Here is a 23,881-nt window from a genome sequence, read left to right as displayed (position 1 = left end):
GGGAGGGGGGAGGGTAGATTTTATTTTCTATGTATTCATTTTGAAAATTTAATAAAAATTATATTTAAAAAAAGACTGTTCTTACTACCACACTATTTATTCTCTATCACATTTTTTTCTTTTCTTTCTCTCTTTTTGCACTGCCTGTTTATTTATTTATTCGTTCATTCATTCATTTATCTTTACATTGCAAACACTTTAGTGGTGGGGCAGAGATACGTCTCTAGCACAGGAGATACAAGGTGCTCCTTCCTCCGCTAGCCTGCCCGTCACCCTTGGAGAAGGTGTGGCATCTGCTCAGATCCCCCTCAGTCAGGATCACGTGAGGCCATGGGAGTAGGTGGTGGATGGTCGTATGAGCAGCTGATGCACAACACAAGCCCTGGTTATGTGACCACCGACACCAGGCAGACAATCTCTGAAGAGTACTGGCTGAAGGATGGTTGCAGTTGAGAGCTAAATGTCAGTACACATTGTACTGGAGGGATAGGAAGGTAGGCGGGCGGGCGGGGGGTGGTGTGGCTCCACTGGTAAAGAATGGCATCAAATCAGTGGAAAGATAGGACAGCAGAGCAGCGAGGGCATGAGTTCCTGGGAAAAATGAGAAAAGCGCAGGACATACGTCTTCCAAAAATGAAGAAATACTCAAATGGCAAAAGAGTATGAGTGACACAGACAGGGTAAAAGCACAGTCTTTTTCCCAGGCTGCTCATGTCCCTGCCTCAACTACTTCCCTTGGCATCTTGTTTCATATCCAGACCACCCGCTGGGTGATAAAGTTGCTTTGTAGGTTTCTATTAAATCTCTTTGCTCTCACCTTAAACCTCAGCCGTCAAGCTCTTCATTCCCCAACCTTGGGAAAAAGGCTGTTCATTGTAATGGCAAATGGGACTAGTGTAAATGGGGCATCTGATTCGGCATGGCCTATTTGGGCCACAGGGCCTGTTTCCATGCTATACAACTCTGTAAAAGGGCTTCTTGCAGTCCTTATTGCCATCTGGGAGGCACGTTGGTTAACTTGTCCTCTCAGGACTACCCAGTGCATTAGCTTTGTTCTTCAGTGTTTACTCACTCAGCGGCATCATTGAACAGCTTTAAGCCATCACTCACCCGAAAACCTTTCGGACCGGGCTTCCCCTGCGGACCTGCCAAACCCTGCAGATAAAGAGAGAGTACAGTTAATGAAACATCCTTAAAAGTACATTATGTTACCCCAGATCCATTAAACAGTGGCACGGGTGCCACACAGCTCCAGAGACCTGGGCTCAATCCTGACCTCGGGCCCTGTCTGTGTAGAGTCTGCACATTTTCTCTGTGACCCTGGGTGCCCCGGTTTCCTCCCACATCGAAAAGACTAGCAGGTCGGTGGGTTAAATGACCACTGTAAGTTGTCCCCAGTGTGCGGGTGAGGGGTGGAATCTGGGGGGAGTTGATGGGAACGTGGGGAGGATGAAATGGGATCAGTGTAGGATGGGTATCAATGGGTGATTATGGTCAGCACAGATTATGTGGGCTGAAGGGCCTGTTTCTGTGCTGTATCTTCCAATAACACTACCTATAACAGAATAGGCACAGGTTTCAATGTTGAGTTCCTGTCGATGTATTGTCTTGCTTGTTGTGATCAATATCTCGAGATTGGAGTGGTTACAAATCTGTCAGCGAATAGTGTTGAATGTAAAATCAGTGGAATGCACTAGACTTTAATACTCTGCCCCTCCATTTGCTATTCCCACCCTGGGGAAAAGTCCGTGTTTGAAATTGTACAATGTCGGTGCCCCTCAGTGGCTTTTTATCCTGTCGGGCAGCGTCTTACTGCATTAATGATACTTGTTACGAGGATGTGCAAACGATGTGATCATCAAAACTGTGTATCCATCCCACATGTGACAAATATACAATGGCTTTCAATCCAACTTAATCTGCCAGATCGCTTTTCAAAATTGGTCTTTTTCTTTGAAACAAAACACACACAAAATGCTGGAGGAACTCAGTACGTCAGGCAGCATCTATGGTGGGGAATAAACAGTCAACATTTTGGGCTGAGACTGTCATCAGGACTGGAAAGGAAGGGGGAAGGAGTCAGAATTAGACGTGGGAGGAAGAGGAGAGATACAAGTTAGCAGGTGACAAGTGAGACCAGATGAGGGGGAAGGTGGGTGGGTGAAGAGGAATGGAGTGAGAAGCTGGGATGATACAGCTGGAAAAGGTAACGGGCTGGAGAAGGAATCAGAGAGGAGGGGAGAGTAGACCACGGGAGAACAAGAAGGAGACGGGAGCCAGAGGGAGGTGATGGGCAGGTGAGGTGAAGAGAAAAGGTAAGAGAGGAGCCAGAATGGGAAATGGAAAAGGAGAGAAGGAGGAAGGGGCAGAAATTACCAGAGAAATTACCAGGTTCTCAAGACTCACAGATCCATAGCACAGAAACAGGCCTCTCAGTGCACTGAATCTGTGCTGACCATTAACCATCTATAGACACTAATCATTTACTAATCCCAAATGCTGTCTGTGTAAAGCAGCCAGCATAATCAAAGACCCCATCCACTCCAGACATTTTCTCCTCTTTCTTCTCCCGTTGGGCAGAAGATACAAAAGCCTGAAAGCACGTATCACCAGGCTCAAGGCCAGCTTCTACCCCACTGTTATCAGATGACTGAATGGACCTCTAGTTTGATGAGATGGACTCTTGACCTCACCATCAGCCACGCACCTCAGTGTCTGCCTGCACTGCACTTTCTCTGGAACGGTAACACTTCATTCTGTTTTCTTACGGATGGCAGGTAAAACACTTTTTCAATGAACCTCAGTACAAGTGGCAATGATCAATCAATTACCAACTGTTCTCCCAGCAATTTCCCCCACACACGGGGAACAATTTAGGGCAGCCAATTTAACCCACTGACCCGCACGTCTTTGGGATGTGGGAGGGAACCGCAGCATTTGGGGAATCCCAAGGGGAGAACATGCAAACACAGAAAGCGCCAGAGGTCAGGATCAAACCCAGGTCTCTGGAGCTATGAGGCCGTAGCTCTCCACGCTGTGCTTCCGTGTCGCACTTGAGGAGAGCTACTTACAGACCTGGTGGGGAAGAGTGGAGGAGTGTGGCTGATTGGAACATTCTGGTGGGAATAGACTGTACTCAACAGTCAGAATATCCAACAGTTTAAATGGCATGGGGCTGTCATGGCCAGGGTAGTGGGGATAAACTCCCACTACCTAATAAATGCTCTCAGTGATGTGCATCTCAGATAGCCTCAGACAATCAAGTCCAGCTCCTGGCCTTCACATGTGGCTTAGCAGAACCGCTTCCACTGACAGGTCAAGGGTCAAAGGTGGGTTACCGGCGCCTTAAAACCAATCACTTCAGGCAGATGGGGAGTACCAGCCGTGGCTGGCAGCTCATCTAGGAGAAGGAAAACTCTGATTTTAAGCCTCCGCTGCTTTGCGGCTATACCCACTCATGAGGAATGTGCAGGAGAAAACTCCTGAGGAAAAATCCAGAGCTGGAGTCCCTAAGACAGTCCTACGTCAAGCTCAACACAGACAGCAACTCCTGCAACGCCTCTGATGCCAAACTGTCTTGGTCTCTGCCATTGCTTTGGACTCCTTAGCTATGTGGTTAGGGGGAGCCTGCAGCATGGGCAACTGCTTGCTCTTCATTTCACGTTACCTTGACTTGAGAACTGGCTTACCTATCAGGTTGAGAGCTAAGACGCAACATAAGATATAGGAGCAATATTTGGTCGTTTGACCCTCAGAGTCTGCTCCACCATTTCATCATGTCTGATCTATTTTCTCTCTCAGCCCCAATCTCTTGCTTTTTCCTCCATATCCCTTCATGCCCTGACTAATCAAGAATTTATCAACCTCTGCCTTAAATACACCCAATGACTTGGCCTTCACAGCCACCTGTAACAGTAAATTCCACTCTCCGGCTGAAGAAATTCCTCCTCATTTCCATTCTAAAAGGATGTCCCTCTATTTTGAGGCTGTGTCCTCTGGTCTTAGACTCCCCCACCATGGGAAACATCCTCTCCACATTGAAGCCCTTCCACATTTGATAGGTTCCAATGAGGTCACCCCTCATTCTTCTGAATTCCATGAGTACAGGCCCAGAGTCATCAAGTGCTTTTTCTATGACGGTCCTTTCAATCCTGGAATCATTTTTATGAACCCCCTTTGAACTCTGTCCAATGTCAGCACATCCCTTCTGAGATGAGGGGCCCAAAACTGCTCACAATACTCCAAGTGAGGCCTCACCAGTATTTTATAAAGCTTCAATATTACATCTTTGCTTTTATATTGTTAGCAATATGAATGAAATGAACATAATGAACGCAACATAAGACCATAAGGCATTTGCCTTCCTCACCACAGACTCAACCTGCAAATTAACCTTTAGGGTCTTATCTTATATTTGGAATAATAAAAGTCCTAGACTGAGTAAACCCTTATTGCAGAAATTAAAAAAGGACGGTGGTATGGCTTTGCCAAAGTTTAGAATGTATTATTGGGCAATTAATATTCGATATATTACTTTTTGGATTCATTATTCAGACATACATGAATGTCCTTCATGGTTGGATTTGGAGGAAAACTCGGTGAAGGGGTTCTCTTTGGCCTACTTACTGGGAGCGCCTCTTCCCCTTTTGTTTTCTAAGGTTAGTAGACAAGACTTTAATCCCATTATTAAACATGCATTAGGAATTTGGTTTCAGTTTCATAGATTTTTTGAGTTAAATAATTTTGTTCTTTCTACTAATATCCATCTCAATTATTTAAACCATCAATTTTGGATAAGGCCTTTTTAATTTGGAAAACCAAGGGAATAACAACTTTTTCAGATTTGTTTTTAGGGGATTGTTTAACTTCTTTTTCTCAGTTAGTGGACAAATATTGTTTACCTAATGTGCATTTCTTTAAATATTTACAAACTAGGAATTTTTTATGTCGTTTGCTGCCAAATTACCCTTCTGCTTATCCACCTAATATAACAGATGCTCTCTTTCAGCTTAAACCACTTCAAAAAGGATTGATAGCTATAATTTATAAACGGTTATTGAATTTACGAATGACATCTAACGATAACATTAAACCTGCTTGGGAATTGGAATTTCAAGAGTCATTTTCAGATAATCAATGCAGTAAAAGTTTTCATTTGGTTAATAACTCACCTATTTGTGCCCGTCATTCCCTGATACAGTTCAAGGTAGTGCATTGGGCCCATATGTCAAAGGATAAACTAGCGCGTATTTTTTCCAACTTCAATCATATTTGTGACAGATGTAATATTGAGGTGGCCACTTTAACTCATATGTTTTGGTCTTGAATAAAGCTAGATAACTTTTGGAGAGATGTTTTTAGAATGCTATCAAAAGTCTTGGATCTGGACCTACAACTTAATTTACTTATGGTAATCTTTGGGATTATCCCATTGGAAGCAGGAAATTTCCCGTTTCCGCTCAACGTATGATAGCCTTTTCAACTTTATTGGCTAGGAGAGCCATTTTATTGAAGTGGAAGGATTCTAATCCACCTACTGTCTTTTATTGGCTTTCCTCCATCATGTCCTGTTTAAGTTTAGAGAAAATAAGTCGTCGGACATTTGATACACCCTTTAAATTTGAGCAAATCTGGCAACCTTTTATTCAATATTTTCATTTGATTTGATTTATTGCTCTTCCAATTATATTTTTTTTCGAAGTTTTGGATTTGACCGGAAAGTTTTTCCTTTTTTTTGGTCGTATCGTCAGAATGGACTGCCCAGTCTCTTTTTTTCTTTATCATATAGTGTTGGGGGGGGGGGGGGTTCTTCTCATTTAAAAAATTTAAAGTTTTTTTCCTCTCTCTATGAATTAGAATTAGCTGTCTTCTTTTTTATTATATACTACATATTAGCTTAATACTATGTATGATTTTGATAATGTCTATTTCACTTTGTTTGTACTGTTATTGATATATATATTTGAGATAATTCTCCTCTTGTTTGTATATATGCTCTTTTAAAAAAAACCTTTAGGGAATCCTACACAAAGACTGTCAAGTCTCTTTGCACCTCAATTTTTTTAAATTTTCTCTCCATTTAGAAAATAGTCAACCCTGTCATTTCTTCTACCAAAGTGCACGACCATAGGCAATCTTTGGGATTATCCCATTGGAAGCAGGTACTACATCTGCCATTTCTTTGCCCATTCTCAAAATCTAAGTCTTCTGTAGCCGTCTCGGCCTGAAACGTCGACTGTACCTCCTCCTAGAGATGCTGCCTGGCCTGCTGCGTTCACCAGCAACTTTGATGTGTGTTGCTTGAATTTCCAGCATCTGCAGAATTCCTGTTGTTTTCTGTAGCCTCTCTATTTCCTCAAAACTACCTGCCCTTTCAGCTATCTTCATTTTGTCTGTAAATTTTGCAACAAATTATCAATTCCATCAGCCAAATCATATAATATAAAAAGAATCGGTCCCAACACAGACCCCCGTGGAACACCACTAGTCACTGGCAGCCAACCAGAAAAGGCTCCCTCTATTCCCACTCTTTACCACCTGCCAATCAGCCAATGCTCTGTCCATGCTAATCAGCAGCTTCATGTGAGGGACCTTGTCGAAGGCCTTCTGAAAATCCAAGCACACAACATCCAACGATTCTCCTTTGTCTATCCTACTTGTTACTTCTTCAAATAATTTCAACAGATTTGTCAAGCAAGATTTTCCCTTGAGGAAACCATGCTGAGTACAGCCCAATTTATTATGTGTCTTCAAGTACTCCAAAACCACATCCTTAACAATTGACTCCAACATCTTCCCAACAATTGAGGCTAGACTAACTGCTCTATAAAATTCCCTTTCTTCTGCCTCTCTCCATTCTTGAAGAGTGGAGTGACATTTTAGTGCTCCAGAACCATGCCAGAACCCATTGATTCTTGAAAGATCATCACTAATGCCTCTACAATCTCTTCAGCCATCTCTTTCAGAACTCTGGGGTGTAGTCCATCTGTTCCAGGTGACTTATCTATCTTCAGACCTTTCAGTTTCCCAAGAACCTTCTCCCTGGTAATGGCAACTTCACACAGATCTGATCCCTGACACTCTTACACTTCTGGCAAACCGCTAGGTCTTCCACCACGAAGACTGATGCTAAACACTTGTTCAGTTTGTCCGCCATTTCCTTGTCCCCCCATTACTACCTCACCAGCAACATTTTCCAGCAGTCCAATATCCACTCTTGCCTCTCACTTTATGTGTCTGAAGAAACTTTTGGTATCCTCTTTAATATTATTGGCTGGACTACCTTCATTTTCCATCTTTCCTTCTTAATGACCTTTTTAGTTGCCTTCTGTTGGTTTTTAAAAGCTTCCCAATCCTCTAACTTCCCACATTTTTGCTGTATTATATGCCCTCTCGCATTGCAAATATCCATGGTTGACCTCCACCAGCAAAGGCCTCACAAATGTTATGGGTGTTCCAACCCACCAGTCTTTTGAGAGAAACTAATCAGTAGAACGGGTGAATTTTGAATATATTACAGGAAGGATGTGGAAGCACAGTCACAATAGATTACACTTGGAGTATTGTGTTTAGTTCTGGTCACCTCACTATAGGAAGGATGTGGAAGCTTTCGAGAGGGTGCAGAGGAGATTTGCCAGGATGCTGCCTGGATTAGAGAGCATGTCTTATGTGGACGGGTTGAGCGAGCTAGGGCTTTTCTCTCTGGAGTGAAGGAGGATGAGAGGTGACTTGATAGAGATGTACAAGATGATAAGAGGCATAGATCGAGTGGACAGCCAGAGGCTTTTTCCCAGACTAATACAAGGGGACATAGTTTTAAGGTGTTGGAACTAAAGTTTGGGGTGAGGGATGTCAGGGGCACGTTTTTTAACACAGATAGTGGTGGGTGCGTGGACGCCAGGGCGATGATAAAGGTTGATAGATTGAGGATGTTTAAGAGACTGTTAGGTAGGTACATGGTTAATAGGAAAATAGAAGGTTACGTAGGAGTGAAGGGTTAGATTGATCTTAGAGTATATTAAAAGTTTGGCATAACATTGTGGGCCAAAGGGTCTGTACTGTTCGATGTTCTATGTTCTATCTTACACCTGGGCTTGAGCCTGCTAGTAACCTGACACCACCCTCAGTGATGTGTGCTTGGAATGGTTATGAAGAGGACCAACAGGAAGGTCCGTATGAGACTGATGAATTATTGACCCAGATTCTCCCAAGTGGTCAGACAACATCTGTAGTAAGAAAAACACGTTAAGGTTTCCTGTCCGACAACTTTGGTCAGAACATCTGGCAGCTGGAACATTAACATATCCCACCCGCTGCTGGAAGCTGATTAGTTCAGGGTGAACGGATTGGAAGTTAAACATTATTCCCACTGGAAAATCCAATGTACAGTTACTGCACCTGCCTTCCAGGATAGCCCCGAACGCCGGGATTCCCATCCAAGCCAGCTGGACCCTGTAGGGTGAAGACACCAAACTTCAAGCTGAAGTTCAAATTTCAAAGTACATTCACCTTCTTTCAGGCAGCACAAAACAAAGAAACACAACAATAGAATCCACAAGAACCCCAGACAACAGCCACTGAGCGCTGAGCTCTGCCTGCAGCTACCGGCAGCTCCTCAGTGCTGGAATGGCTCCGTGGCTGGGGCCCCCAGTCATCGGCCTCCTGGATCAGTGCTGGAATGGCTCCGTGGCTGGGGCCCCCAGTCATCGGCCTCCTGGATCAGTGCTGGAATGGCTCCGTGGCTGGGGCCCCCAGTCATCGGCCTCCTGGATCAGTGCTGGAATGGCTCCGTGGCTGGGGCCCCCAGTCATCGGCCTCCTGGATCAGTGCTGGAATGGCTCCGTGGCTGGGGCCCCCAGGACTGGCTGAGCACTGGACTGGCTCTCATCTGAGGACTCTGATGTTCACGTTCTGTGTATTATTTGTTTATTTTTTCTTACTCTTTGCACAATTTGTTCTTTTTTTCTCCACATCAGATGTTTGCCATTACAACAGGCTAAGTTGTTAACATAATGGTATTACAAGAACAACACGAGCATGGATGAAGCAGTGGCTGATTGGCAGGAAAAGTATGGGGAGGGGAGAGGGGAGTAGGAGGAGGGGGTAGAGAGGGGGAGGGAGGATGGGGAGAGGAGGGAGAGAAGGGGGAGAGGAGGGAGAGAAGGGGGAGAGAGAGCGGGGATAGAGGGGGGAGGGGAGAGAGAGGTGGGGATAGAGGGGGAGGGGGAGAGAGAGGGGGGAGGGGGAGAGAGAGGGGAGGGACGGGGGGAGAGATCATCGATTTCACTAACCTGGTAATTTCTCCATTCTGGCTCCTCTCTCATGTCTTCTCCTCCTCGCTCGCCTATCACCTCCTTCTGGTGCCCCTCCTCCTTCCCTTGCCTCCATGGTGTACTCCCCTCTCCGATCAGATTGTTTTCTTCAGCCCTTTACCTCTTCCACCTACACCTCCTAATTTCTTACTTCATCCCACACCCTTATCCAACTACCCACCTACCCCCTCAGCTGGTCCCACCTATCACCCTCCATTTTGTACTCTTCCCCCTCACCCCCTTCCTTTCCAGTCCCAATGAAGGGTCTCAGCCTTAAACATCAACTGTTTATTTCCCTTCATAGATGCTAGCTGACTTCCTGAGTTCCTCCACCATTTTGTCTGTGTTGCTCTGGATTTCCAGCATCTGTAGAATCTCTTGTGTTAAACCTGGAGATGGCTGAATGGTAGTCCAGTAGAGGTTTCAGGGACGGATAGGATTGAAACACAAGGCAGCGGGCAAATAGGAACGAAGAGGGAAGAATGAGAGGAGTATGGGTGAGAGTTCAAAAGTTCAAAGTTGAAAGTAAATTTATTATGAATGTATGTATATGTCACCATATAGACCCAGAGATTCATTTTCTTGCAGGCATTCACAGCAGACCAAAGGAATACGATAGAATCAATGAAAAATTATACACAAAGACTGACAAGCCACTAAGGCAAAATGTGTAAATGCAAAAAAACACTAGTTAAATAAAGACCTAAAGAAAGATGCTGAGACGACGAGTTGTGGAGTCCCTGACAGTGAGCCATAATGGTAACTGCACACACTGGGAAGCAGCAACCACTCCCATAGCAGAATCACATTACAATGGCCACGCTAACTCACAATGTAGGACAATACATACCTGCTTCCCCGGTGGACCTGGCAGACCTTGGAATCCTTTGGAACCCTGGCAGAAAAATACATAAGAGTTCAGTTTGCTGACCGGGCGCTGTAAGTCTTAACATAACCCAGAGAGGCTACACAGCAGAATCGGGTCCAGAGCAACACACACAAAATGGTGGAGGAACGAATCAGGTCACACAACATCTATGGGGGTGAGTCGATGTTTCAAACCGAGATCTTTCATCAGGACTGGAAAGGAAGGGAGAAGATGGCAGGATAGAAGGTGGAGGGATGGGAAGAAATACAAACGGACAGGAGATAGGTGAGACCAGGTGGGTGGGTATGATGAAATAAGAAGGAGGAAGGTGATAGGTAGAAAAGGTAAGGGGCTGAAGAAGAAGGAATCTGACTGGAGAGGAGAGTGGACTATGAGAGAAGGGGAAGGAGGAGCAGCACCAGGGGGAGGTGACAGGCAAGTGAGAGACCTGAATGGGAGATTGAAAAAGAGAGTATGCAGAGAGGAAAAATTGCCAGTATATCGGCTATGACAGTGCAGAGATAGCTTACCGGGCTTTCAGTTAACAAGTGCTCATTAGAGTAAACCTAATTGTTTCTCACCATGAAGCACAACTTTGTTTAAATATAAAAAGCACTTTTGCTTATATCAGAATTACAAACAAAACTAAACAAAATTCCCTCATTTTACTCTGTACAGACCATTAGACATAAGACCAGAATTAGGCCATTCTGCCCATCGAGTCTGCTCCACCATCCTATCATGTCTGATCTATTATCCCTTTCAACCCCATTCTTCTGTCTTCTCCCTGTAATCTTTCACACCCTGACTAATCAAGAACCAATTAACCTCCACTTTAAATATACCCAATGACTTGGCCTCCACAGTCGACTGTGGCAATGAATTCCATAGATTCACCACCCTCTGGCTAAAGAAATTCCTCCTCATCTCTGTTCTAAATGGACTCTCTTCCATGTCCACTACAGGACTGATGGAATATAAACCAGGATGGCCAATTGGCTCTGATATGAACCTGCATCAGAGCTGTGCCAGGCGTTAAGTCACAGAGTCAGACAGCACCAAACAGGCACTTCAGCTTATGCCACGTCCTTGGGAAAGCAGATAGCATCTCACCGAACCTATCGGACATTGAAAGGCCAAGAAAGAGTGGATGTGGAGAGCACATTTCCTCTTGTGGGGGAATCTAGGACCAGAGGGCACAGCCTCAGAATGGAGGGGCAACCATTTAGAACAGAGATGAGGAGTATTTTCTTTAGCCAGAAAGTGATGAATTTGTGGAATTCACTGCAGTAGATGGCTGCGGAGGCCAAGTCATTGGGTATAGTTAAAGTGGAGGTTGATAGGTTCTTGATGTCAGAGTGTCAAAGGTTATGGGAGAGAAGACAGGAGAATGGGATTGAGAGAGATAATAAATCAGCCGTGATGGGATAGGTGGAGCAGGCTTGATGGGCCAAATGGCCTAATTCTGTTCCTATGTCTTATGGTCCGAATTTCTTCAAATTTTAATAAAGAGACTTTTACCTTTTCACCTGTAGGGCCGGTTGGCCCAATTGGACCAGCAGGTCCTGGATCACCCTATGTGAGAGAGCAAAGGCACTTTAGAGAGATAATTGAGACAACAACAACGGAACTTGCAACATTTGCCAAAAAGGATATTCAGTTACTGGTCTCTGCAGAAAGTGCAGTGAAGTGTGAGTAATTGGAGACCCCACCATAGGTTAGGATAGGATTGATGGGCTGAACATCCCCCTTGACAGTTTCATCACTGACTGGTCAAATTTAAGCTTCTCCATTCATTAACCCGAGAGGTTTAGAATTAAACGATGGAACAGTACAGTACAGGCCCTTTGGCCCACAAAGATGTGCCAACCCTTTAACTTACTCCAAGATCAATCTAACCCCTCTCTCCTGCATAGCCCTCTATTTTTTATCACCCCTGTGCCTCCCTAAGAATTTCTTAAGTGTCCCTAATGTACCCGCCACTACCAGCACCCCTGGCAGTGCGTCCCACACACCCACCACCTAAACTTTCCTCCAAAAAGCTGTCTACTCAATCCGTGCCCCAACACCTTGATACCCCTCTGTCAAATCACCTTGTTGGAGAGATTAGGGTCATTTGTTACACACAAATCAGAGCATATAGTGCTTGGGAGAGAGTGCCGGAGTGACTAGGGTGAGTAGCCATGGTGCGTTGTGTGGACGGTGCACTCTGCAGCCACTGTCGGCTGATGGTGGAGGGACGGGTTGTTTAAGGGGTGCATGGGGTGCCCATCAGAGGGCAGTTTTGCCCTGGATGGTATCAAGTTCTAGATTTGCACTCACCCAAGTAAGAGGGCTCAGAATAGAGGGACGGCCATTTAGAACAGAGACGAGGAAAAATGCCTTCAGCCTGAGGCTGGTGAATGTGTGGAATTCATTGCCACTGATGGCAGTGGAGATCAAGTTATTGGGTGTACTTACAGTGGAAGTCGATCATTTCTTGATTAGTCAGGGTGAGAAGGCAAGAGAATGGGGTTGAGCGGGTTAATAAATCAGCCATGATGGAATGGAGGAGCGGACTCGATGGACCAAGTGGCTTTATTCTGGTCCAATGTCTTATGATCTTATGGTTTAAGTGGAGAGAGTCCATCACACTTCTGAGTTGTGCCATGTTGATGGGAGGCAGGATTCATGGAATTAGAAAAGGGCCATTCATTCATATTATTTGCATTTAAATAGTATTAATTCAGAAAGTGAAGAACTTCCTCCTGTAGGGAAACTTTTAAAGCCGTGGTCTCTAAATTTGTTAAATGTGGTATCGTGGGTGCAGGGATAGTAGTTCTTTAGAGCTAAGATACAGAGATACTGCCTGGAAACTGGCCTCCATCCTACTGAGTCCATAGTAACAATCACCCACCCATTGACACCAATTCTCCAACGCTCATTCTCCCCACATTCCCAACAACTCCCCCCAGATTCCACCCCTCGCCCACACACCGGGGATAATTTTCAGAGGCCCATTAACCCACTGATCCGCACGTCTTTGGGAAACAGCAGCGCCCGGGAGAAACCCACACCAACAAATGGAGAACGTGCGAACTCCACATTGACAGCAGCGGAGGCCGGGACGTGATCCGATCGGCAGTCCGTGTGGGAGGAGGAGCTGAATGGGGGGGGGGGGCGACCATACCTGCTTTTCAATGATCCACTTCAAAGGAAATTCATTTGATTTCCCTCCCTCCACTACTGGTACACATGAAGGTAGAGTACAGCTTCCACACAAGCCCCCCAAGACGGAACAATCACCACCCACCTTCTCATGCAACAAGCAGACTGAGAGATAATGGAAGACAACCACCACAACTAAGGAACACAGATGCCGGCTGCAGATGAAGATGGAGTGTGGACAGGAGAGTGAATCAAACCAACACGACATGCATGACATGAGGCCGAGGACGCGACCATCGTACAGCCACTCCCCCATACACAGTTAGACTGCTCCCCTTCCCAATGCAGAAGAACACATGGACTAGTGGACCATGCAGACAACAAAGAGAGTGATGGAGGGAGTTGGTTGTGAAGAAGGCACGGGAATTCCGGAGACATGGAACACTGACAGCAACCTGTACTTGTTTACCTGTTCTCCGCGTGGTGCTTTAATCGGGAACAAGCCCGGTTCTCCTTTCGGACCCTGATGTAGGAATTACGGATTCAACACAGGAAGACTGAGAACAGCCCTCCCCGGAACTTATTATGGTCCTAAACAATGCTTTTACACTCCGATAATGACCACACTTGCATTAAATACTCATTAACTGCAGTAAAACAAACAGAAGCATTAAAGTTCAAAGTTCAAACATCAAAGTTCAATGTAAATTAATCATCAAAGTACATATATGTCACCATATACAACCATGAAATACAATTTCTTGTGGGAATACTCAATAAATCCAATAATCGTAATAGAATCAAGGATCCCCGCCATCAGGCCAGGCTCTCTTCTCACTGCTGCCGTCAGGAATAAGGTACAGGAGCCTCAGGCCATGCTCTCTTCTCACTGCTGCCGTCAGGAATAAGGTACAGGAGCCTCAGGCCAGGCTCTCTTCTCACTGCTGCCGTCAGGAATAAGGTACAGGAGCCACAGGCCAGGCTCTCTTCTCACTGCTGCCATCAGGAATAAGGTACAGGAGCCTCAGGCCAGGCTCTCTTCTCACTGCTGCCGTCAGGAATAAGGTACAGGAGCCTCAGGCCAGGCTCTCTTCTCACTGCTGCCGTCAGGAATAAGGTACAGGAGCCTCAGGCCAGGCTCTCTTCTCACTGCTGCCGTCAGGAGCCACAGGACCTAGACGATCAGGTTCAGCAACAGTTATTACCCCTCAACCATCAGACTCCTGAACCAGAGGGGATAACTTCACCTGCCCATCAATGAAATGTTCCCACAGTCTATGGACTCACTTTCAAGGACTCTTCATCTCATGTTCTCAATATATATTGATTATTTATTTGTTATTGGGTAGTGGCTTCATATCTCACTACTACAGGGCGTGGCGACCCTGCCTTACACGAGTCCCGGGCTCATCTGGCTTCGGCAGACAGTACCCGGTATGGGCCCCTATCCAGGGCTAAGGATCCCACTGCCTTGTCGGTATCTTCGGGAGAAGGGGAGGCTAAGGAGTAATCCCTACACAAATCCGGAGTGGAGCCCCTAAGGCAGTTGGATGACGTATCACGTCACCTCCCGGCAGCTCCTGCAGCCAAGCTGATGCCAAATGTACTGCTTCACATTCCTTTGGACCACATCCGCAAGGCCGAGAGGGGGATCTTGATGTCTGGGCAGCACAGGATCTCCATATTCATCGCCCAGGTCTGCACCCCGGAACAGGCACATCCATTGTCTACTTAGACAGACGGAGCCATGATGATGATATTATTGCTATATCTTCTTTTTGTATTTGCACAGTTTGAGGTCTTTGCACACTGGTTGAATGCCCAAGTTGGGCAGTTTTTCACTGATTCTGTTATGATTATTATTCTATAGATTTATTCAGTATACCCGTAAGAAAATGAATCTCAGGGTTCTATATAGTGACATATATGTACTTTGATAATAAAGTTTACTTTGAACTTTGAAAAACCGCTCCAGCTGGGTATAAACCAGTGTGCAAAAGACAACAGCCAGTGCAAAAAGCAATAAACAAGCAAAAATATCAAAAACATGAGATGACAGTGAGTCCATAGGTTGTGGGAACAGTTCGGTGATGGAGAAAGTGAAATGAAATTGATTGTAGTTAGCCCTTTTGGTTCCTGATGGTTGAGGGGTAATAACTGTTCCTGACCCTGGTGATGTGGGTCCTGAGGCTCCTGTACCTCCTTCCTGATGGTTGAGGGGTAATAACTGTTCCTGACCCTGGTGATGTGGGTCCTGAGGCTCCTGTACCTCCTTCCTGATGGTTGAGGGGTAATAACTGTTCCTGACCCTGGTGGTGTGAGCCCTGAGGCTCCTGTACCTCCTTCCTGATGGTTGAGGGGTAATAACTGTTCCTGAACCTGGTGGTGTGGGTTCTGAGGCTCCTGTACCTCCTTCCTGATGGTTGAGGGGTAATAACTGTTCCTGAACCTGGTGGTGTGAGTCCTGAGGCTCCTGAACCTCCTTCTTGATGGTTGAGTAGGTGACTCTGACAGGAAATGATAAAGAATGTCTGCCCCTCATTCTATTTAGGCTTCTCAATTTATTGAAATATTTGGCATGTTAGCAATGAAAAAATGCCATGCAAAAATTATTTATTTATTTATTGTCCTTATATAATGTCAACATGGCTGTTAAGATAATTGAATTAAATGAAAATGAGTTTTTGTTTGCAAACCAGACAGGAACAGCGTGGTTGTTGTCATCTGCTGAAAGAACTCTTGAGTCAAGCCAAATCATCAAGTTGAGTCAAGTTTACTGTCATTTTAATAAAATAACATGTATATAATGTATACACGCTATATTATATATCACATGCTACATGTTATGGCTGCAGCTCCTTGAAGACCGTGTTAGGGATCTGGAGCAGCATCTGGATGACCTTCAGTGAGGAGATCATTGATCAGAGCTACAGGGAAGTAGTCACCCGGAAGTTGCAGAGGCAGGTAGCTGGGTGACTGTCAGAAGAAATGAGAATGTGAATTGACAGTTAGCACAGAGCACCCCTGTGGACATTCCCCTCAAACATAAGCACGCCACTTTGGACAGTGTTGTGAGGGATGACCTTCCAGGGGAATGCCATGGAGACCAGATTTCTGGTACTGACCATGGGCTCTGTGGTGCAAAAGGGAAAGAGGGAGAAGGGGAGAAGAGGGGAATGCTAATGATAGGGGACGCAATAGTCAGGGGAACAGACAGGAGATTCTGTGGATATGAACGGGACACCCGAATAGTTTGTTGTCTCCCAGGTGCCAGGATCAGGACATCTCGGATCACATGGGTGAAGGAGAGCAGCCAGATGTCTTGGCCAGATGAAAAACACAGAGATCCTGAAAAAAAAATTTACAGAGCTAGGTAGAAAGCTGAGAAGCAGGACCTCCCAGGTAGTAATTTCTGGGTGGTGTGGCTCTGCTGGAAAAGAATGGCATCAAATCAGTGGAAAGATGTTGAATCCTTGTCGGTTGAGTTAAGAAACTGCAAGGGTAAACAGACCCTGATGGCACCCTCCCAACACTAGCTGGGATGTGGACCACAGATTGCAACAGGAAATAAAAAAAAGGCATGTCAAAAGGACAATGTTATAATATTCATGGGAGATTTTAACATGCAGGACAATTGGGAAAATCAGGTTGGTAATTTGATAGGGAATACTGACTTGGCAGTATTTTAGTGGAGTAAAGGAAATTACAGTGACCAGATTAAATTGGAAGGAGATGCTGGCAGGGATGACAGCAGAGCAGCAATGGCATAGGTTTCTAGGGAAAATGAGGAAGGTGCAGGATAGATGTATTCCAAAAACGAAGAAGTACTCAAATGGCAAAATAGTACAACCGTGGCTGACGAGGGAAGTCAAAGCTAGTGTAAAAGTAAAGCAGAGGGTATAAAACAAAGCAAAAGTTAGTGGCAAGACAGAGGATTGGAAAGCTTTTAAAACCCTGCAGAAAGCAACTGAAAGAATCATAACAAGGGAAAAGGTGAAATATGAAAGCAAACTAGCAAACAATATCAAAGTGGATAGTAAAACCTTTTTCAAATATGTAAAAAATAAAAGAAAGATGAGAGTGGACATTGGACCACTAGAAAATGAGGCTTGAGAAATAATAACGGGGGTCAAGGAGATGGTAGATGAACTAAATGAATATTTTGCATCAGTCTTCACTGTGGAAGACATTAGCAGTGTACCAGATGTTGAAGGGTGTGAGGGAAAAAAAGTGAGTGCAGGTACTATTACAAGGGGGAAGGTGCTCAAAAAGCTGAAAGACCTAGGGGTAGATAAGTCTCTCAGGCCAGATGAACTGTACCCTAGGGTTCTGAAAGAGGGAGGTAGCAGAAGAGATTGTGGAATCATTAGTAGTGATCTTTCAAAAATCACTGGACTCTGGCATAATGCTGGAGGACTGCTAAATTGGAAATGTCACTACACTCTTTAAGAAAGGAGGAAAGCAGCAGAAAGGAAATTATAGACCATTTAGCCTGACATCAGTGGTTGGGAAGATGTTAGAGTCAATTGTTAAGGTTGAGATTATGGAGTACTTGGTGACACAGGACAAGATAGAACAAAGTCAGTATGGTTTCCTTCAGGGAAAATTCTGCCTGACAAACCCATTGGAATTCTTAGAGGAGATTACAAGTATGATAGATAAAGGCGATACAGTGGATTTTGTATATTTGTCTTTCAGAAGGTGTTTGACAAGGTGCTACACATGAGGCTGCTTACCAAGTTAAGAGCCCATAGTATTACAGGAAAGTTACTGGCATGGTTAGAGCATTGGCTGATTGATAGGAGATTGGGGAGGGGCAGGTAGTGTTGAGGAAACAGGTAGGCTGCAGAAAGATTAAGATACATTAGGAGAATGGGTAGGAAAGTGGCAAATGAAATCTAACGTTGGAAAATGCATGGTCATGCACTTTGGTAGACTAAATAAATGTGCAGACTATTTTCTAATTTTCCGTTGCATCACCGACACCAGCCCACCTGCCATCAACGACATATATACAGAAAGGTGCCGGAAAAGAGCCAGTAACATCATGAAGGATCCCACCCTCCCTGCCCATGGACTGTTTGTCCCACTCCCATCGGGGAGGAGGCTACGTAGCATCCACACCAGGACTACCAGACTCAAAAACAATTTCTTTCCCCAAGCAGTGAGGTTGATCAACACCTCCACCCACTAACCCACCCCTCCACACCCCCAACCACCACTACTTTATCATTTCCTGTCAGTCACTTTATGTACAGACACTCCTGTGCCTAGTGTCACTCTATGAACATACAATCTATGGAGATAAGCTATCTACTGTATTTACAGTATATTTATTATGTTTTCATATTATTTTGTTCTTTGTCTTATTTTTTGTGTGCTGTACTGGACCTGAAGTAACAATTCTTTTGTTCTCCTTTACACATGTACTGGGATTTAAACAATCATTTAACAAAAACTATCTTGAAGTTTGAAAGCTAATTTCCATCAACTCTTTTGACCGTTGTCGATGTCTGTGGGCACGAATCAGGATGTTGCAGCCTCAAACCTGAGCCTAGCATCCAAGCGCAGAATTGTGACATTAATTCATGACTGAGGTTACAGTAGGGCAGGGGCACCATCTGGTATGGAGGGGCTACTACACAGGATCGGACAAAGCTGCAGAAAGTTGTAAACTCAGCCAGCTCCGTCATGGGCACTGATCTTCCCAGCATCCAGGACTCCTTCAAAAGGTGATGACTCAAAAAGGCACTGCCCATCATTAAGGAACCCCATTACCCAGGACATGCCCTCCTCTCATTGCTACCATCAGGGAGGAGGTACAGGAGCCTGAAGTCACACTCTCAACCATTCAGGAACAGCTTCTTCCCCTCTGCCATCAGATTTCTGAATGGACATGGAACCCATGAACACTATCTCACTATTTTATTTTCTTTTTGCACCACTTATTTAATTTAACGTATATAAATCAAACAAGTGTGTAGATGTATATATCTATTTATATATTATTATAATTTATAGTTTTTTATTATTGTGTATTACACTGTACTGCTGCCGTAAAACAACAAATCTCACGACATACTTGAGTGAAATTAAACCTGATTTTGATTCTCTCTATGGGCTGTTTTGACACATCCTCATGTTAGATAAGAAAGATTTCAGCGGGGTCTTGAATCAGGGGTCAAGTCTCCACACGTCTGGTCAGAGATCAAATAAATATTTTACAGTCGTAGAGTCATGGGGAGACAGATCACAAGGACAGGTCCTTAAACCCCGTTGAGTCTGTGCTGGCCATTAACCAGCCATTGACACTAATCTTACACTGATCCCATTCCACTCTGCTCACAATCCCAACAACTCAGCCCACATTACACCCATCACCCACACACGGGGGTGATCTACAGCAACCAATTAACCTCCTGACCCACACGTCTTTGGGGTGTGGGAGGGAACTGGAGCACCCAGGGAAAATCTATGGGGTCACAGGGAGGACGTGCAAACTTCACACAGACATCATCGGAGATCAGGATCAAACCCGGGTCTCTGGAGGACAAACTGCTGGACCACTGTGATATCGAGGATAAATCAGGTAACTGATTGGGCAGATTCATCTTCCCAAAGGACATTAGTGGTCTCAAACAAAGTACTGAGAGTGATTATCCTTCTTGATCCCAGGTTTAACTTCTCTAGCTGAATACCCTTCTTGAACAAGAAGGGATAAATTCACTCAACTTCACTCAACTTCACTCACCCCAGCAGTGAACCGTTCCCACAAACTATGGACTCCCTTTCAATAAACCTCCATCTCATGTTCTTGATATTTATTTCTTATTTAGGTTGCTTATTTCTTATTTATTTGCTTATTTCTTATTTAGATTGTTTTTTCATTTTGATTTATCCAGTTTGTTGTCTTTTGTACATGATTGTCTGTCTTTATTGTGTACGGTCTTTCATTGATTCTACTGAGCTTCATTGTAATTACTGTGAATGCCCACAGGAAAATGATATGGTGACATATATGTACTTCAATAATAAATTTACTTTGAACTTTTAAGATATCACTCCCTCCAGCAGAACCAGATTCTGGCAGGGGAACTCAAAGTTCCAGGAGTCTGTCGTCAGCTCTCCCATTTCCCCTCAGCCCACAGATTGCCGGTCCTGAGGAGGAAGCAGCTGGGGTTAACTGCCCAAGGCCTATGTACGATTTACATTTGGCCTCAGCCCATGAATGCAGATAATGATTTAATGGTTTGGGACTGCAGGAGGCTTCAAAGTCTGAGTACATATGGAAAACGGCAGGTTACAGACACAGATTAATGGCTGAGGAATTGCACGTACCTTGAGGCCCGGTAGGCCAGGTAATCCTGGACTCCCGTGTGATCCGGATAATCCCTGCGGATACAAGAAGACCAGGTTTTTCAGAACCTTGCTAACATCTCGCTAAAATGATTACATTAACTCAGTTTTAAACAAAACATTTGGAACTGATAGAATTCTCTGTAATTTATTGTTCCCACCTCGGGGCAGATGCGGCTTGGCAGCCATAGTTGGCATCTCATCTGGGAGAAGGAAAACTCTGATCTTAAACCTCCACTGACTTGTGGCAATACCCACTAACAGGGAATGCTTCAGGAGTAAACTCCCAGGAAACATTCATCAATCATCAGATTCTAGAACCAGGGGGGATAACTTCACTCACTCCAACAGCGAAATGTTCCCACAACCCATGGACTCACTTTCAAGGACTCTTCATCTCATGTCTCCATATTTATTATTTATTTATTCATTATTATTTCCATTTTTTCTTTCTTTCTGTATTTTTACATTCTGTTCTCTTTTGCACATTTTGGGTGCCGTCTTTCACTGATTCCATTGTGTTTCTTGTAATTGCTGTGATTGTCCACGTGTCCGCAAGAAAATGACTCTCAGAGTTGTATATGGTGACATATATGTACTTTGATAGTAAATGTACTTTGAACTTTGAACTATGACTTTACAACTCATTCTGGCGGCACAATAAAATAAAAGTACATAAAAGTACAGAATGGACAAGTGGAGCGGCCATTGTTGGAGCGGGCCAGTGGTGAGAGTGGGAGTGTCAAGCTTTGGCTCAAAGGAGGCTTCGGCTCAGAAGAGGCATTGGCTCTGGGGAAGTTGCCCGGGTAAGTTTCTGTTAAGTTTCTCTTTTTTCTTACTGTGTCAGGGATACTTAGTGTGGCTTATACGGCCATTGTGTGTTCTTCATGCTGGATGCTAGAGTCCTAGGAGACCCAGAGTCTCCGAGGGAACTATATCTGCGTGGAGTGCATCCAGCTGCAGCTCCTTGAAGACCGAGTTAGGGATCTGGAGCAGCAAATGGATGACCTTTGGCTTGTATGGGAGAGTGACGGGATCATTCATCGGAGTTACAGGGAAGTAGTCACCCCTAAGTTGCAGGAAGTGGGTAGCTGGGTGACTGTCAAGAGAAGAAATGGGAAGGTGAATAGGCAGTTAGCACAGAGCACCCCTCTGGCCATTCCCCTCAATAATAAGTAAACGGTTTTGGATACTGCTGTGGCGTTGACCTCCCAGGGGGATGCCTCAGAGACCAGGTTACTGGCACTGACCATGGGTCCATGGTGTAGAAGGGAAAGTGAGAGAAGAGGGGAGCAGTATTGATAGGGGACTCAATAATGAGGGGAACAGACAGGAGATTCTGTGGACGTGAACGGGACACCCGGAAGGTATGTTGCCTCCCATGTGCCAGGGTCAAGGACATCTCAGATTGCGTCCACAACTTTTTCGAGAGAGAGGGAGAGCAGCCAGATGTCTTGGTAGGTACATATTGGTACCAATGACATGGGAAGGAAAAGCACAGAGCTCCTGAAAAGAGAATTTAGAGAGCTAGGTAGAAAGCTGAGAAGCAGGATCTCCAGGGTAGTAATTTCTGGATTGCTGCCTGTGCCACGCACCAGTGAGGGTAGAAACAGGATAACTTGGCAAAAAAATATGTGGCTGAGAAGCTGGTGCAGGGAGCAGGGCTTCAGATTCTTGGATCACTGGGATCTCTTCTGGGGGAGATAAAACCTGTAGAAAGTGACAGGTTGCATCTGAATACGGGGGGGACCAATATTCTCACAGGCAGGGTTGTTAGAGCTGTTGGGGAGGGTTTAAACTCATTTGGCGGGTGGTGGTGGGAACTGGAATGAAAGGACTCAGGACAGGACGGATGGTTAAAAAACAAAGATAGCATGCAGTCAGATTGTCAGGAAGGGCAGGCAGATGATAGGACGTACTGTAATTGCACCCAGCATGGTGAGTAACCGAGCATTAAGGAGGCAGAAGCTAAAAGCTTAGCAAATACAGTATTCAAAGTGTTATATCTCAAAGAAATAAGGTGGATGAACTTGTTACACTATTAAAGATTATCACTGAATCGTGGCTGAAGGATGGTTGTTGTTGGAAGCTGAATGTCCAAGTTTAGTCATAGTCATACTTTATTGTTCCCGGGGGAAATTGGTTTTCGTTACAGTTGCACCATAAATAATAAATAGTAATAAAACCATAAATAGTTAAATAGTAATATGTAAATTATGCCAGGAAATAAGTCCAGGACCAGCCTAGTGGCTCAGGGTGTCTGACCCTCCAAGGGAGAAGTTGTAAACTTTGATGGCCACAGGCAGGAATGACTTCCTATGATGCTCTGTGTTGCAACTCGGTGGAACGAGTCTCTGGCTGAATGTACACCTGTGCCCAACCAGTACATTATGTAGTGGATGGGAGACATTGACCAAGATGGCATGCGACTTGGACAGCATCCTCTTTTCAGACACCACCGTCAGAGAGTCCAGTTCCATCCCCACAACATCACTGGCCTTACGAATGAGTTTGTTGATTCTGTTGGTGTCTGCTACCCTCAGCCTGCTGCCCTGCACACAACAGCAAACATGATAGCATTGGCCACCACAGACTCGTACAACATCCTCAGCATCGTCCGGCAGATGTTAAAGGACCTCAGTCTCCTCAGGAGATAGAGACGGCTCTGACCCTTCTTGTAGACAGCCTCAGTGTTCTTTGACCAGTCCAGTTTATTGTCAATTCGTATCCACAGGTATTTGTAATCCTCCACCATGTCCACACTGATCCCCTGGATGGAAACAGGGGTCACCGGTACCTTAGCTCTCCTCAGGTCTACCACCAGCTCCTTAGTCTTTTTCACATTAAGCCGCAGATAATTCTGCTCACACCATGTGACAAAGTTTCCTACCGTAGCCCTGTACTCAGCCTCATCTCCCTTGCTGATGCATCCAACTATGGCAGAGTCATCAGAAAACTTACACATTACACGTTGTATTGGAGAGATAGAAAGTTAGGCAGAGGGGGAGGCATGGCTATGTTGGTAAAGAATGACATCAAATCAGTAGGAAGATGTGACATAAGATTGGAAGATGATGAATTATTGTGGGTTGAGTTAAGAAACTGCAATGGTAAAAGAACTCTGATGGCAGTTATATAGAGGCCTCCAAGCAGTAGCTGGGATGTGTACTATAGATTACAATGGGAAATAGAAAGGCTT

General features: G+C 44.9%; 1 protein-coding gene across 1 annotated transcript in view; it reads right to left on the bottom strand.

Moving 5' to 3' along the window:
* LOC140206426 (uncharacterized) overlaps positions 1–23,881 on the bottom strand; it is a 620,054-nt gene that overhangs the window by 300,078 nt on the left and 296,095 nt on the right. The window contains exons 6-11 of the mRNA XM_072274794.1: positions 20,665–20,718; positions 13,796–13,849; positions 11,701–11,754; positions 10,162–10,206; positions 8,398–8,451; positions 1,111–1,155 (exon numbers count right to left, since the gene is read on the bottom strand). Coding sequence (XP_072130895.1) covers positions 1,111–1,155; positions 8,398–8,451; positions 10,162–10,206; positions 11,701–11,754; positions 13,796–13,849; positions 20,665–20,718 — 306 coding nt within the window. The remainder of the gene's footprint in view (positions 1–1,110; positions 1,156–8,397; positions 8,452–10,161; positions 10,207–11,700; positions 11,755–13,795; positions 13,850–20,664; positions 20,719–23,881) is intronic.

Source organism: Mobula birostris, chromosome 12 (assembly GCF_030028105.1).
Source record: "Mobula birostris isolate sMobBir1 chromosome 12, sMobBir1.hap1, whole genome shotgun sequence".
Taxonomy (NCBI): domain Eukaryota; kingdom Metazoa; phylum Chordata; class Chondrichthyes; order Myliobatiformes; family Myliobatidae; genus Mobula; species Mobula birostris.
Note: the sequence above shows the minus strand (reverse complement) of the source record. Positions and strands in the feature narration are given on the sequence as shown.